This window comes from Nothoprocta perdicaria, unplaced genomic scaffold (assembly GCF_003342845.1).
Source record: "Nothoprocta perdicaria isolate Ctin4 unplaced genomic scaffold, notPer1 scaffold_313, whole genome shotgun sequence".
In the NCBI taxonomy this organism is placed as follows: Eukaryota; Metazoa; Chordata; class Aves; order Tinamiformes; family Tinamidae; genus Nothoprocta; species Nothoprocta perdicaria.
In genome coordinates, this window is record NW_020455548.1 from 156,589 (window position 1) to 173,563 (window position 16,975).

Consider the following 16,975-nt stretch of genomic DNA (forward strand, 5'->3'; position numbering starts at 1 on the left):
CTGGTGGAAAGGCAGACCATTTGTTTCAGTAGTCTTGAAAACCAGGCTGGGAATACTTTTACATTATGTTCTTTAGAACAATTTAAGGTCTCTCTTCTCAGATTTATTTCACTATGACTTTTATTTTCTTGAGAGGAGATGGCCTATGTATTTAAAAAGGATGCTCTTCCATTCCAATTGCTTGCAAAAATATTAACTTTTCTCTGAAAACACTGCTGGTGAATGGATTAAGATGGAGTACAGCTTTTCTTTTTGAAAAGCAGAGATAACATGTTGAACACCTTACTGGTTTACAAGAAGAAACTTGTGGGCTTGTGTGATGGAACAAATAAAGTGTTTTAAGGACTCCATGTTATTCAATAATTATTCCTTAGGACATTTGAGATGGCAACTAGCTTGGGAATGAGTTAGAGCTGCAAGGGTTGTTCTAATGACTCTTAACCTGAATAAGACCTGTAAATGTTTAGGGTAGGATATGTCATTCTCTCGGTGTTGGTCATTTCAGTGATGACATGAGTGGGAAAGAGAAGAGGTCTGAATCCAAAGTGAAATCCTTATTTAAAAAGATTCCTCAAACAAAAGTAAGATCAAGTCTATTTAGGTTTGAGCAGCAAAGAAATCAATTGCTCTTAATGCCCCTAAAATCTACTCAGGGCTGCAAGAGCCTTTCTGAGCTGGGTGTTTCCTCAGCTGGAGCTCATAACCTGAGTGCAAGCCCCTCCACGCATCCCCCTTTCCTTGGATACAGCCCTGGCTGTGCTGTGTCCGCTGCACTTCATGGTCCCTGTGCCTGCTCTTCCCAGAGCAGCTGCAAGGACCAAGCTCCTGTGTTGTTGGAAGCCCTGGCACGGGGTGACAGGGCTCACAGGGGTCCTGCCTTGGCATGTGTGGATTTCAGCAGCGGTTGGGTGTGATGTTACTGAGGGGAGCAAGGTAACTGCTGGGGCTGTACCCCAGCCCTCAGCCTTGTAGGCTTCTGGGTACCACCATGCCTGCAGCACCTCGTGGTGTAATACAGTAATGTGATGGTGATAAGGACTTATCTTCATAGCCAGACCTTGTGATTGCTCACTGGTGTTGGTGTAGAGCATCCCCTGTCCGAGTGGTCCTTGGATTCCTGCTGGGATGTGGTAAGGCAAGGGCATGTGCATATGCACAAGGGCAGCTGTAGGTGCAGGAGAGGCTGGTGTAGCCTGTGGCTGAAAAGGGGGTGAGGAGGAGGAGATGTCCACAGCGGTCCCCGTGTGCTGCAGGGCTGGTCAAGCCCCATCTCCTGTGTCCCTTTGCAGCCACTGTGGCCCTGCCTGGTGGAAGAAGCCACCTGTGTGACTGATTAAAAGGCTGATGCAGGCGATGGCTGGCAGGCCACAGGAGGGGCAGCGGTGGCGGGTGTCCCTTCCATAGGGTGTCCCTTGCAAGGGGGGCAGCGGCCGCGAGGGCCTCGTCAACCACGTCGCGCCTTGAGCAGCGCCGACCGCGGCGCGAGCAAGTTTGTCCCCGCGCGGCGCCCGTCGGGGGCGGGCGCGCATGGCGGCGCCCAGCTGGCGGCTCACGTGGCCGCGGCGGCGCAGGGCGGTCCCGCGGGCGCCGGTTCGGCCCCGGTCCCGTCATGTCGGGCCGCCAGGGCAACAAGCTGCCCAGCAACCTGCCCCAGCTGCAGAACCTCATCAAGCGCGACCCCACGTCCTACACGGAGGAGGTGAGGGCGGCGCGGGGGGCGCCCGGCGCGGGGGGACGCGGAGGCCGCCGCGGTGCCAACGCTCTCCCCGCGCGCTCAGTTCCTGCAGCAGCTCCACCACTACCAGTCCCACGTGGAGATCTTCTCCTTCCAGCCCGACAAGCCCAGCAAGGAGCTGGCCGAGCTCGCCATGTTCCTGGCGCAGGTGAGCGGCCGGATAATGCCCAGGGAGAACGGGAAGACGCGTCGGGGCTCTGCGCCGGCCGCAGCTGCTGCCCTCGAGTCGGTGGGGAGGGAATAAACGAGCTCTGCAGAGCTTCGCTGCAGAGGCCACCAAGGCTCGACAGTAAAACCGGGAGTTGGCCAAGCTGTAACAGCAGTGTTGCCTGTTTCCAGGAATGCAACGTTTTTGGAGTGTAATTGTTGCCTGTGTGCAGCTCTGAAGTCGTTGTGGGAAGCAGAGGCTTCCTGGTGGGTTGTGGTTGTTGCGCAGCTGAAGTTTCCCAGGGGAGAGCTCAGTTACTGCTGTCTCTGTGCAGGTGGCCCATTGCTACCCGGAGCACATGGCCAACTTCCCGCAGCAGCTGAAGGAGCTGCTTTCCTATCACCACACGGTCCTGGACACCGACCTCCGCATGGTAAGGCTGGCACCGAGCGCTCGGGCAGCTGGTAGGAACAAGCTGTAGCCCAGCTTGGTCAGAGTTCGCAATTTCCTTCCTAAGTTCTGTTCATACTCACTGAAGGTGAGTGTGAGCTTTGGTTTGGATCCCTGCTTCTTCATTACAGACCTTCTGTAAGGCCTTGATCTTGCTGAGAAACAAGAATCTGATCAATCCAACGAGTTTGCTAGAGCTCTTCTTTCAACTGCTGCGGTGTCATGATAAACTCCTACGAAAAGTAAGCTGTGCCTTAAACACCATCCTTGGTTTCCAGTTGCTTTTGACCATGTTCACAGAAGCCATGCAGCCTTGCAAGATGACTAAGCCTAAAAGGTGTCTATTCTCCTGTGCTGACTAAGCTTGCCAAGCAAAGCTTCGCCTGCCTTTCTGAGCAGTGATGAAGCTCCCTGCCCTCAACAACCCTGGCTGAACTGCAGGTCTTAGGCTTGCTCTGCCTTTGAGGTTGAGCTGCCCAGGGGTATCTAGAGCTGAAAACCGGCAGCACGATGCTGTCATAATAGTGAGTTTGGAGTTCTTGTGAAGAAAGAGAAGGTGCTGGTTGTAGCCATATTTAATTTCTTTTTGACATAAATATGAGCCTTTGACATAAATATGAACCTTCACCACAAGTCCTTAGTTTGCTATCAGAAAGTAGTTGAACTTGCAAAAATGAATCAGGAGTGTGTGTTTGGTTTTGTTTCTGTCGCTGTGCTTCATCTTCCCGCCTCCGTGTTTGTGTTATAAGTGAAGCACACTGTTAAGATACGTTATTAAGCAGAAAAGTTTAGATGTGTGAAGTTAAGCATATAAATTTGTACTATAAATGAAGTGTTAAACATGCTATCTGTTTTCCTGTCTCACCGTTTACACTATAAATCATGCGTGCAGTTCAGATAGGTTAAAATGGACATATTTGAGGCTTAACAGGGTAGAGACTGTTTTTCCAACTTGATTTTAAAATGCAAAATCATGTTTAACACTGTGGTCATCGGTACTTGCTCTCACCTTAGCACTTCAGGGAGGCTGTGGTGCATCTGTGGTGTTCCCTGCATGACTTGCCAAGGTAACTTGCTGTTATTTCTTCATTTGCAGACTTTGTATACTCACATTGTGACAGACATCAAGAATGTAAATGCTAAACATAAAAACAACAAAATAAACACAGTAAGTATTTGGGTGTTCAGGTTAATGTTCTATTACATCGTCACATCACAAAAGAATTCTAGCAATAAACTTTTCCTAACTTTTTTCTTAGACTCTGCAGAACTTCATGTACACTATGCTGAGAGACAGCAATCCCACTGCTGCCAAGATCTCTCTGGATGTCATGATTGAACTTTACAGAAGGAATATTTGGTAGGTTTGGCAGGCTCTTTATCATGGAGTAGTCCTCTTGATGTCCCTCTTGGCGTATAGAGCAAGACATAAGATGAAGGGGCCTTATAAATCTTTCAAATTTTATTTGAAAATAATACAGAAATTGCATGTGGTATAGATGAATAAAAGCTGTGTGTGCCTTTTTTTAATTTCATCACAGAAATGATAATGTAATGGAGAGGGAGTAATTGAGCATTTTTTGTTAAACTGGCAAGATCATTTTAGATGGCCAATCTAATGGGGACTTTAATTTATTGATTTCCCTGATGCGGTAACATAGCCACTATTTTTAGTAGATAGTATCCTGACTAACTGCAGCCTGGAAAAACATGGAAGGAGTAGCAGCACACTAGGTACTGTCAATGGTTCTCTTGGCCTGAGATTTTGGGAAATGCTTTTTGATTGTTACAAAATCTCCAAGCAGATACTTTTTAGTGGAAAAATGGAGAAGATGCCATCTTGTTCATTATTACCTGTTTCTTGATTGCAAAAAGGACATTTAGAAACTTAAAGCTGGTCAATTTTCACCTTCCTGGTTCTTGCACAGAAATGAACTCAAGGAAGGAAGCAGCTGTCTGAATTTAGCTGCTAATAGTGCAAATGTGCACCGTATCTGATATTTATTCTGTATTTCCCAAAGAGATCAGAGGCAGAACTCGAGGGGAGCAGTTGGTGCATTTCCTCCTTGGGCAGAATTCCTGGTGACTCCTGCATGAGCTGTGCAGGGATGTGAATGTCACCACTTGCGGGGAGACCACAGATGATGGACACAACCTTGTACCCCTCCTGTACTTGGGCCTCAGGAGCTCTGATGAGCAGCGTTCCAGGAAATACCATCCATTAGTCTCTTCTGTGGTGCATTAATCTAATCGGTGGCACAAACAGAAAGGTCATAGCAGCTACACCAAGTTTGCTGGTGTAGCAGTGCAATGAGAACTTCTGCAGTGGAGAGTCCAATTGCTACTTATTCCACAGCATGATCTAGATAGCTATATATGTTCCATCTAGGGAAAGCCACTGTCATGTTAAATATAGAGGAAAGTGACATTCAGAAACATAATTTTGTTAGTCGTCTTTGGAATATTGTGAGATTTGATTCGTAGGAACTTTTATTGCTCATGAGAAGTCCTATTTTATACCACTTGTTTTCATTAGAGTTGATTATACTTCATGTAAAAGATCATCTTTTGCTTTATTCCAGGAATGATGCCAAAACAGTCAATGTTATCACAACTGCCTGCTTTTCCAAAGTGACAAAGGTGAGAACAGCAACAGTGTCATGTAGCAGTGTGAGGTTTTTTGTTTTCTTCCAAAAAGTGCAGGTTGGCACGGGGGGCAGGAATACTCTCTAGTAGTCTGAAGCAATTGTCAGAATCTTCTCTCTTTGCAATTGGAAAGTAAGGCTTTTGCTTGTGAGGAATAAAGACAGTTGCATTCCTGCCTGAGATTTGAATCCCATCACTTTGGGTATGTTTGTTTTGCTATGTTAATTCCTCTTGTTTGTTTGTGTGGTCTGACCTGAACTTGCATTGTTTTTCAGGTGCTCGTTGCTGGTTTGAAGTTCTTCCTTGGGAGAGATGAAGATGAGAACCCAGACAGCGATTCTGAATCTGAGGTGAGCTTTGGGGTTAAATCTTTTGCTGTTGGTTCTTCAAACAGTAGTATAATGTAGATTTGTGGGGCAAGACTTTCACCTGGTAATTGCTCTGATTACCCAGCTGCAAAACTTACTCTGCTGATATTTTTTATTTGTTCTTATTCTCTTTTGTAAGTGTGTGTGTGTGTGCTAGTTCTGTGCAATCAGCTTTTTAAGTGCTAATGTTTGCAAAATTAAATTTACAATGGTAGAGAGAGGGGAGTTCTCATACAGTATGTGATTTTGAAAAAACAGTGCTTTTTGTTTCTCTGCTGGCTGTTTGAAGCTGAATTTCACATTTTTTTTTTTCCCTTTATATCCTTTCTGAAGGATGATGGCCCCACAGCCAGAGAGCTGATGGTGCGATACGGAACTAATAAGAAAACCACCAAGCGCAAGAAGAAACTGGAGAAAGCCATGAAGGTCCTCAAGGTGAGGAAAATGGTCTCTGGCTTGTCAGGGTTTTAGTGTAACCTTCAAGTGCAAAAAAAAATTCAATGGTTTCAGTGCTGTGTTTTTTCTCAGCTTTTGTCATCTTTTCTTGAGCAAGTTCTTCAAATGTTCTAGCATCTGTTGGCCAGATTATATGCAGTGTTTGCTTGGGGGAGAGGTCTTTTGAAATAATGTTGTCTATTATAAGCTGTGAACCAGTTCTCGTCTGGAGTATCTCTTGTGTAGTCCCTTTCATGTACCCAGGGCTCTGAAGAGGTTACTGTCTGCTGTCTAAATGGTGGTTTGCTGAACAGAAATGGCCAAGTGTTTCTGCTTATAGGGTAACTTTTTTAAGCAGCTTCTGTTCCTCTGAAGTCCAGTGGTTGAAAACAGTGTGCAGTTGTAAGAAGGTTGGCTTTCTTGTTAAAATCAACAGTTATTCTCTTTGAAGAGAATAATGGGGAATGGCAGCTTAAGCAATAACCTGAAACTGAGGCACCTGTAGATTCAGGAGAAAGAAAGATCTCTTTCAGGAGAAAAATAAATCTTTTTTTTTCCCTTTTCTGATACAGAAACAGAAGAAGAAGAGAAAGCCAGAGGTGTTCAACTTTTCTGCTATTCACTTGATCCATGATCCCCAAGGTAAGCAGGGAACCTGTTTTGGGTTGTCAACAGCCAAATACTGGATTTGTAGGTCAAAAAAAATCCCACAATTATGCAGCCAGAATAAAAAGGATAAGCAGTTAGGTTTGTGACACACTGATGTGTATAGCGTGCTTGATCACAGGGCCTGAGAGTACTTAAAATAACTTAAAACTTGCTGTGCTTGTCCAAATTAGTGTTGCACTGCTATATATTGAAGCAAGGAAAGGGCAGTGTTACATTGATTACCTTTACGTTGCTACAGATCAGGACCTGCGTCTTGGTCTATTTTTTCTGTGTATCAAGGCTGTAACTTGTGTGAATGGGGAATACTTTATCCCTTGGATTTATCTCAAGTTTTCTGTTTAGTTTGGATAGATCAGTTAAAGTGCTTTTGACAGTTAAAAAATGTTTATCTCTGTTAAGAAAAGAATCCCTATTACTAGTCTGACGTTTGTCTAATACTGTCTGACTTCTTTTCAGTCTGATCTTGTAAGCCTCTGGGGATTATGTCAGGTAGATCCAAAATGCATCCAATAAAACTAGTTTTACATGCTAATCAAGTACTTTTGGTGTTGTGGAGCTTCTGCTAGCTCTGCTTTAACTTGCATCTCTGCACTGATTTAAACTTTCTAGGCACATGAGAGGGAAAAAAAGGTTGCTCAGGAGCAGTGTTCTTGGGCATCTCTGCTTTGTTTTCTAGCAAGCTCAGTGCCTCTTGAAAAAGCTATTTTTTTAAGTGACTTTGAATTGAGTTCTGCATTGTGTTGTTGAAATCTACCCCACACCTGTTTGTTTTCCGTAGACTTTGCAGAGAAACTGCTGAGACAGTTGGAGAATTGCAAAGAACGATTTGAAGTGAAGATGATGTTCATGGACCTGATTTCCAGGCTAGTTGGAATACATGAGGTACCAACTATGTTCATGTTAGTGAATTGTTAGGTTGGTGTGAAAAGCTGACTTGCAACTTGTAATAGTCAATGCGCAGCCAGCACGGTTAGAGGCATGATATGGTCTGGCCTGGTGACTCTGGGAAATGGATTTTAAGTTCACTGTGTGATGAAAAAAAGAAAACAAATGTGGTCTTGTATCTGCCAGTGGGCTGTGCGGAATGGCATGGCTGCGTTGGCTTGTGTGGCCTCAAGTGAGCTTTGCTTGAGAAAGTTGCCAGGCTGTTACAGCCCTGCTGTCAGTTAGGGTCCCTCCTAACACCTGGAAGGGAAATGTCTATTTCCAGACCTTCCAGGTGCTTTTGTCAGAATCTTTAGTGTAGAGGGACTCTTGCAATTTCCTCTGGACAAGACACTTTGTTACATCCACTTGTTTCCCTGTTACCTCAAGGCAGGAGAAAGTCTCACCTTGGCCTGTGAAGGTGATCTCTGTTAAACGAGAAGCTAATCTGTCACAACTTGATTTTTTCTTTTTCTCCACAGCTGTTTCTGTTCAACTTTTATCCCTTTGTTCAGAGATTCCTCCAGCCCCATCAGAGAGGTAAGCAGCTGCTGGTAGATAATAACACTCATCCATTGTATCATGCATATAGTCCACTAGTAGTCTTACTATAAATGACTAGGCAGCAGTAGTAGGTGATAGTAAGTAGTAAGCAGGAGCAAGTCCAGAGGGTTTCGATGAAGGCAGTTTATGAACAGAGGTGACTTCCTATGTTTTCTATTAAAAATGGCTCCTACTGGGCAAAAGGCCCCAGTTGCCAGAATTGCAGAGCACTTCAGACTTCTGTGTGTCACAACTAAGATGATCTTAGCCATTGAGAAACTCCAGAAGTGGAAAAGAAATGATCCTCTTGAGTTCCTATGTGGAGATCCTGACTAGTTTAACTTGTTTTACTGGGTGGCTCAAATAAATGCAGACTGAAATCTTTTTGAGACTAAGAGACCGAGTGCTTTGTTGTGTTATGGTATTCATGAATGTTTTTATCAGCCAGATTTGGTCACAGCGTTTTATTTTGATGTCTTTTTTCCCCACTTGTTCTTCTAGAAGTGACAAAGATTCTTCTGTTTGCTGCACAAGCTTCACATCAACTAGTACCACCTGAGGTCAGGATTCTACCAAGTTTCATGACATGAAAAATGGGCAGCAGGCCAGCATGATTATCTAAATGTTGAGTGAATTGATTAGGAGTGAGGGAACAGGGAATCGATCTGGTCTTGTGTTGAACACCAAAGCAAGCTCAAAATGATTAAAACTCACTGGCAGATTGTTTTCACCCATAAGAATTGTTGGGAGAGGTGTAATGCAAGAGCTCCTTTTTGGAGACCTAAATTAGTGCCTGGGCATTTTAGTTACATGACTACACATCTTCAGTTTGTCCTATGAACTTTATAAGCCAAGAAATGAGAGCGGGGGGGAAAAAAATCTTCAGGTCTTCACCCTTCATCTTTGATTTCTCAGTTGTGCCTGCTGTCGTTCTACAGGATAGCTCTTGCTGTTAGCTTTTGGATGGTTTGGAAAGCATATATGAATTTAAGCTCCTGTTGGTGTGTTTGACAATTCAGAGAGGTGGCTTTATACAAATACAAGTAACCTGCACCCCAAATATCTGCATTGCTGCAGGAAAATTTGCCTGGAGAATATCTCCAGACTATAGTGACAAGTCTTGAGTTCTACATTTCTGTGAGAAGGGGTTCTGTTGTCTAGTATATAGTGTTATTTAATATTTGGACAGCTTAATAAAAGTGCAATATGTTTATTTAAACTTTTTTTTTCAGATTATACAGTCTGTGTTAATGACTATAGCAAACAACTTTGTCACTGACAAGAATTCTGGGGAAGTGATGACTGTGGGGTATGTATGAAATGTCATGCAAACCTTAAAACTCTCTTGCAATATGCAAAATGTATTTCTTGGGTGAGGGCAATAATGGGGCTGTCAAGACTTTAATGATTTGCTTAAGTGGTCAGGAGCTGGCAGGCTGCATAGTTGGAGATCAAGCAAAATAATAGCTGGAAGGTACAAAACATGGGCCAAAGATGGAGGATTTTGGAGAACTAGGGCAGAGAGCATCTTCTGTCTGGTTGTTTTATACTTGGTTTTATGTGAACGTTGTCCAAGATTCTTATACTTCCTCATAATTCAGTTTATTGCTGGGCTCATGGGAGTATTGCTCTAAATACTTGATTTTCTATGTTTCAGAATCAATGCAATAAAAGAAATCTGTGCAAGATGTCCTTTAGCTATGACTGAAGACCTGCTGCAAGACCTTGCCCAATACAAGACTCATAAGAATAAAAGTAAGTGTATTATGTGGACATGTCTTTTAGATCTCTATTCTTCTCTTATATTACCTTATCTTTCTTTGCATTGTTATAGTTTTCAGAACTGATACGTAGTGCTATTTTTTTATTGTGGTACTTTGATTTATAATGGTAGTCTGTCCTATTCCTTTACCTGTTGTAAATGTATATGCATAGAATACTAAAGCCAAGGTAGTTGGAGCAGTGGAAATAGCAAAATTGAAGAAAGCAACAGCCTGCCTAGGAAAATTTGACCTTAATTAGCAGTTGCATCCTGCATTAGAGAAATAAGTGGGAGGTAGGACTTGAGAAAAGTAAATGAGCAGGCTGTGAATGCTTAAAATTGCAGTGGGCTCAAATCCTCCTTTTCTCCATTATACCTAATCCAAACTCTCTTTTTTGTGGATCATAGATGTGATGATGTCTGCCAGAACTCTGATACACCTTTTCCGTTCGCTGAATCCAGAGATGCTGCAGAAGAAATTCAGGGTAAGTGTTTGATGCAGATGGCATTTGTGGCAGGCATAGGATTCCACGCTCAATACTGATGCTGATGCAACTAGTCCCCTTGCACCCTGGGAATGCCATGGAATGGAGCATGCATTTGAATAAGGTGTGTGTTTTCCTTGTGCCTGCTTCTAGGTTGCATTCTTTTGGAGGTGGCTATGTTTTTTTTCAGACTTCCTGACTTCAAAGTTAACTAAATTGGGGATTGAAGTCTTCAGCTACAGAAAATTTGCCATCTTGATTGAATTTGCTCCTTTTTTAGTAATTCAAAATAAATCACCTCATATGATCAGAGAAAAGCCATCTTAAAATGAAAGCAACAGAATTTTTTGGACTAAAAGTAGCAGTCTGCTTAATGTGTGTTTTGATTACTTACAGGGGAAGCCTACTGAGGCCTCACTGGAAGCCAGGATCCATGAATATGGAGAGCTGGATGCAAAAGATTATATTCCAGGAGCAGAAGTACTGGATGTTGACAGTCAGGAGGAAAATGGAGGGAAGAAAGAGGAAGGTTGGTCTCTATTTTTGGTTTATGTATTATAGTGTTTCTCTTTGAAAAGAAAAAGCTTTTTTCTGCTTAATATTTTTCAGTTAGTTGCCATCATTTGCTTCAGATGTAAAAGCTTTCTACTGCCTGCACCTGCTGCTTGAATTGAAGGGGAAAAAAAATAAAAAAAATAAAAATGGTGGGGGTGGGACTTGAAACTTAAATCAGAAGAGTTTTGCAAGTCAGGGCTGAGGGGTCATGGAGAGTGCACTGGAGGTGTATTAAGGGGACTGTATGTGCCTTGACATGCTCTTTTTCTTATTCATTTGAATGCAAATATTTAGAATAACAAGAATTTTCTTTGCCTGCCTTTTTTGAGTTGATACTTAAACATACTTGGGATACTTTGGACTTCACTGACTGTAATGAGGGCATATGCTGGGTGTTTTTAACAGGCTGTTTCAGGTGTGAGGATTCTTAAAGGTAGCACATGGACATATGCATTCACCACTAGTAAAAAAAAATGCTCACACCTGGATGTGGTGGAGGCAGGTGATCTGGGTGCACCAAGAACTGAAGACTGTGTGGTTTTCAGCCTGTTTGGATGGTAGCTGCCAGAGCTTTGTGTTCTGACACTTGAAGCATTGCAAGCCAGATGGGAATTGGTAACAGTGTCTGGAGCTGAGCTTGCCAGTGGGATGGCTACCAATCTTTTCTGTTGTGGATATATTCGCGCATATGCCATTCATGAACAGTAATCAAGTGTGTGAAATATCAAGTGACTTTTTCATGTCTGCATGGTTCTGAGGTGTGGGATGCTAAAATCTTCATGTTATCTGTTGGATAAGCATATCCCAGGACATAAATGCAATTAATGGGTAGGTAGTGAAAGGCAATGAGGGCCTGGGACCTTATCTTTGAATTCCCTGCAATTCAGGCAATTGGGCTGAAACTAAGCTAAAGGCTCTGTGTGTTTGTTCGCCCTGACAGATGGATGGGAAAGCGCTAGTCTAAGCGAGGAGGAAGAGGATGAAGATGGCGAATGGATTGACGTGCACCACTCTTCAGATGAAGAGCAGCAAGAAGTGGTGAGTTTTAAGTGTCTTCTGCCACAGATATCTATGTGATGTGCTATGGCAGACATGATTCAGGTGCTCTGTAGCTTCACATGGTTTCTTACAACTGTGCAGCTGCATGGTGATTTTCACCAGAATCAATGAGGTTAAGTGCATTTCTGCACATGTACTGAAGGATGCATCCCGGGGAATATTCTCAGTGCTAAATTCTTTCAAAGCTGTGATATTTACACACTGACTGTTTTCCTTTGCTCTAAAGTAGTACAAGCTAATGTATACTTTTGCTTTATTACCTTGTGTTGCATATAAGAATATTGAGAATGCTAACAACTGATCAGAGCTTTGCCCCCACTTTATTCCCCTTACATAAGTATATGGGAAGCGAGGATCATGGATCAGGGAACAGAAGTGTTTGTGTGAACCTTTCCATGATTCTTTTGTACTTGTTGCAAAAGGCAGAAAAGATGAAAAGCATGCCCTTAGAGGAGCGAAAAGCCAAAGCAGCAGCAGTCAGCACCAGCAGGCTGCTAACTCAGGAAGACTTCCATAAAATACGCCTCGCCCAGCTCTCCAAAGAGCTCAATTCTGCACCAGGAAAAGCTGCCAAGAGGAAGAACATTGAAATAGATGATGAAGAGGAGAGGAGGTAGGATATGAAATATTGATTGGGCCTTTGTTTTCCCTACAGTTTGATGGGTTTGGTTTTCTTTTTGTTGTGATTTGGTCAGTTTTTAATTGCAGCAAGGTATGGAACTCTGCTGTTCCATCAGGATAACTGTGATGGCATGTGGCAAATTGCCACAGGGCCACCATGGACCCTGGCCCCAGGGCTTTCCCTTTATGTGAGAGAGGAGAGGAGGAGGCAAGAGGGACCATTGAAAATCATGAGATTGCTTACCATGTTCAGACTGAAGGGCGTGTTGGTCCTGCAGTACTAGTTGTGTGTTTGTATCTCTGAAGGTTTTAAATTACGTGATTAAAGGCCTTGAAAAAGCAATAATGAGAGTTTGTGAGAGTTGTCACAGCACAAGGATTAGCTTGAGAGAAGGAACAAAAAGTGTTGTGTTGTTTACAGGCAGATGATGGGGCAGGAGGGCCACCTTTTTTCTTGACAGATGGTGCTGTGTGAGTATTGTTTTATTTATTTTTCTTTGTGTTTAGGGGAGAGTTGCTTTCGCTGAGAGATATTGAACATCTGCATAAGAAGCCTAAATCGGACAAGGAGACCAGACTGGCAACTGCAATGGTGAGAAACCTGGTTATTTCATATGTCTAGTCCTTTTACAGTTCTAAAGGAATTGTGTTTTCCCCTGGAAAAAAATAGGAGGAAGGGTTGAGTTGGTATGACAGAAGCCTAGCTGACATTGATGCTTTGAGTTAGTATACTGTTTTGCTGTAGCTTTTGGGGTAAATGAGATAAATGGTCACAGGTGATGATGGCAAGGTAAAAACACAGACATTTGTTTTTATCCTTGTTTAAATAAATAAAGCCAGCAAGGAGGAATGTATATAATATGGACAAAGTCATATCAAGTCTGGAATTATGAACTGTGGGGAGAGGAAAATAGTAAAATATCTCGTCTATCCTAGGCTGGAAGAACAGACAGAAAAGAATTCGTGAAAAAGAAAACTAAAATGAACCCATTTGCCAGCACTACTAACAAAGAAAAGAAAAAACAGAAGAACTTCATGATGATGCGATACAGCCATAATGTCCGGACAAAAAATAAGCGTTCTTTCAGAGAGAAACAGGTAATACTTGGTGGTGGGGAGAGCCTGGCAGTGTGAGCAACAGCTTGTAGTTCAGCTCAGGTAATGTCTATTCTGCACCCTAAGTCTTCGGTTGGGCATAATGGGATGGCTGGGTTGCTGGCAAGCAACTAGGGCCAGGTTGGTTTTCTTAAATCCTGTCCAGATAGAGTGTATCAGAGATTGGGGGATAGAGAAGACCTTTCTCTTGACAGCATAAATTACTCTTTAATGTATGTGAGGGACCAAGCTCTGGTACAAAGTCATACCTGAGTTATTACAAAGCCAATGATAACATAATTTGTTTTGGTCAATATAAGCGAAAGGAGATCAGAGGAGGCCCTTGTTGATGACTGTGAAGAAAGAAATGTTTTCCCAATGTGTTAAGAGTTGTGTTTTTAACAAGGTTTATTAGTTTGTATGTCTGTGTGTGTATCCTGAGGTGTTCCTCATATTTGTGCCATATTACGGGCTCAGTTGTGCTGGCTTAAGGTCATGCAACAATCCATAAAGAGCATTAGGGCACAGATTTGAGGACAATTTTTTTAAACCTGTTTGGAACTATGTAGAAAATTGCTTTTTGGGTGTAGCCTGCCACTGCTCTTTTAGCATATGCTGATCTCAGCGGAGAAGTTGCCAAGGGATGCAGATTTCAAAGCAGCTCTGGCAAAAGCATGTGTGGGTTGAATGCATCAAGTTTTTGTTCCAATTACTGTGTGATCTGTCCCCCAGATAGCTGTGATAGTGTAGCTCAAAAAGTGCCTCTCAGAGGGCAAGGCAAGAACTTTGGGGGATGACTTGGGCTGGGAAGCCCCCCAGGGTGCTCAGGTGCCCATGGTTGGAGCTGGTTAGCACCAGGTGCAAACAGCCCCACTCATGCCCTTAAAGCAGCTCAGCTGGGGACAGGGCCTCATTGGAGGCAGCTGGGCAGGGCCTTGTCCTGCCACACATCACCTTGTTGGGGTGTATCTGGGTCAAAAATAAGTCTGCCTTAAAATCCTTTCATCTCACCTGGCAGGTGGCCAGTACAGAGTGTTCCAGAGTGTTAGAAAATGGAATGCCTTTGAACATGGTTCACAAGAAACTTATAGAATAATCCAGTTATGGATGTGGCTTTTAATATTTGATATTTTTGGATAGATTCTGTCTTTGGATAGAGCACATTTCATTTCTTCTTTTACAAACCCTCTTTTGCCAGTATCAGTAACAACAGGGTAGTATATATTTGTTTACCAAAGAAATGGCAAATCGGGGGGGGGGGGGGGGAGTTTTTCCTCTAAGGGCAGCAAGACTGAAAAAAAATCTGTAGAGAAGGCAATAGTGTGTCTGAGATGTTTCTTTTGCATGGGAAGACATAGCCTAATATTGAGGAAATAGTTGATTTGCTGCTTTTTATTCTCTTATTTCCCCCAGTCACACTGACTGCATTATGCCAGGTCTCAAAACCCCAGCAAAATGTAGCAAACAGGCTCTTAGGAAGCTACTTGAAGTGTTTGTTCTTTGGTTGAAAGTTTGAAATAGGCCTCTAAGGTCTGAAATAGACCTCTAAAATACTCCTAAAAAAAAACCCACACTTTTAATCCTACTTAATTCTAAGGTCAATTGATGTTCCTATTTTTTTCCCTGATTCCTTCTAATAGAATATAATCTCTCAGTTGAACAGTTTGCTATTATATTTTTTCCTAATTGTATAGGATCTGCCAAATGCCATACTGACATATACTGCCTTTTGAGGACTGACTTTTTCCTTAAATGTACTGACAACTTCAGCTAAGCAACCACATTATTTCTGTGATGGTAGTTGTCAGTATTTACCATTCACTGCTCCCAGTTTTAGCTGAACAGTTATTACTGCCTGTTGGTGAGGTTGAACAGAGGTTTACAGGAATTTTACATCATGATGTATTAAGCCATTCATAATAATGTGCATAAACTTTTTAGTCAAAGCTTTCTGAATAAGTTTTCCCAGTTATTTTATAGCTGGACATGTTGCTGTTAGCTTTCTATAGAAATTTGTGGAATTGAGTTGCAAGTTACCTCCTATTTTTTTACCACTTTACTGCTTGTTGCACCTCAGTTGAGTGGTTTTAAAGCTAGTTCGTTTTCATCTTGGAGTCACCTTCCTTACCTGCAGTATCTAAATGCCTTGGTAAGGATATTGATATCTTAGTATACATGAAGTAATCTGTTATCCCAAATGGGAGTTGTCTTTTTAGGATCAATACACAATTTGATTTAGTATGTAAAATATAATTCCAGTGAAATGATTTTGTCCAGGTGTCTGGCAAAAATAGCAGTGAGATGCATGGATGTGATTGGCATATTAGAGTTGTCAATTTGATCGTGTTATTTAATTTGATATTTAAAAGTTGAAAGTATCTGAATATTCCGCTCTTGTCCCATGTTCCAGTTGGCTCTTCGAGATGCACTTCTGAAACAGAGAAAACGGCTGCTGAAATAAGGAACAGGCAAGAGGAGGAATATTGCGTGTACAGGACAAACCGAAGATGCCTTAATCCTTAGAAGATTTTGATTCTGAAAATCTTTCTAGGATTCAAGGCAGTTATCCTTCGTTGAATGTAAATTACTTCCAGCGAACTGGTTTTGTATGTGTAAGAGTTAATTAAAATATATGGCTTTTGGTGTAAAAGATTTTTACTTGGAGCAGTTGATGGTTACTGGAAGGAGATGTCCATAACAGCCTAGAAGAAGGAGGTGTGTGTGAGTAATGGCTATGCCCATCTTAGGGCTATGATATTCACAGATTAAAATAATAAGCCGTTTTCTAAGTGGTTATTTTTACCTGTTCATTAATAAAAATTATTGTACCACAGATTATTGAAACAGTCAATGGGCATAGCATTATACTATAAAGCTACAATGTATGAGAAAAGAATAAATTGAGTAACGGGAGAGGTTTTCTTTGCATTTCAATGAGAATATAATTATGCAAACAGGAAACTAAATCTTGTTTTCATAGAGTTGTGTGTCTTAAACTTTTTGATTTATGATGAAATATGATTTTTTTAAGGTATGCTTGAGAAGAACCTATAGTGTGAGTTATCTATAAGCTGGCAATTCCTATTTCAGCCTTCACTTCATTTGGAACCATGCTTCGGTTCCCTTTCCCTTACCCAACCTCCTGCTTTTGTGCATACACAAAGGACTTGTGTATACTAGCCTTTGTCAAACTTGCTTAGAAACTGCTTTCCTTAAGGAGGAGAAATGGATGTCAGTTCACGGTATAACATAAAAGCTTTTTGTTTGGCTGGTGTTAGGAAGGGTTAATATTGATACCTAACACCATCATTGCCTCTGCTTTTGTTGCATACTCAAAGCCCTGTTGAAGGCTGAGCTACATGCATAGCTTTTTATTTTAGAATATGCTTTTGCTTGCAGGACTTTGACATTCTTGCAATCTCCATTTTTATAGGAGAATGTTTATATGTAGAAAAAGCCCGTTTTAGTCTTACTACTTCT

The 16,975-nt window shown here is 42.2% G+C and overlaps 1 protein-coding gene across 1 annotated transcript; it reads left to right on the plus strand.

Moving 5' to 3' along the window:
• The first annotated feature begins 1,604 nt into the window (after positions 1–1,604).
• On the plus strand, positions 1,605–16,395 carry SDAD1 (SDA1 domain containing 1). Its single transcript, XM_026042770.1, has 22 exons — positions 1,605–1,699; positions 1,779–1,883; positions 2,218–2,316; positions 2,465–2,575; positions 3,430–3,501; positions 3,593–3,693; positions 4,916–4,973; positions 5,255–5,329; positions 5,681–5,782; positions 6,355–6,424; positions 7,230–7,333; positions 7,858–7,915; positions 8,420–8,478; positions 9,151–9,227; positions 9,576–9,673; positions 10,089–10,165; positions 10,562–10,694; positions 11,661–11,758; positions 12,202–12,392; positions 12,908–12,992; positions 13,337–13,498; positions 15,906–16,395. Exons 1-22 carry the CDS (start codon positions 1,610–1,612, stop codon positions 15,954–15,956), a joined length of 2,076 nt encoding a protein of 691 aa, XP_025898555.1. The 5' UTR covers positions 1,605–1,609; the 3' UTR covers positions 15,957–16,395.
• The last annotated feature ends 580 nt before the right edge of the window (positions 16,396–16,975 follow it).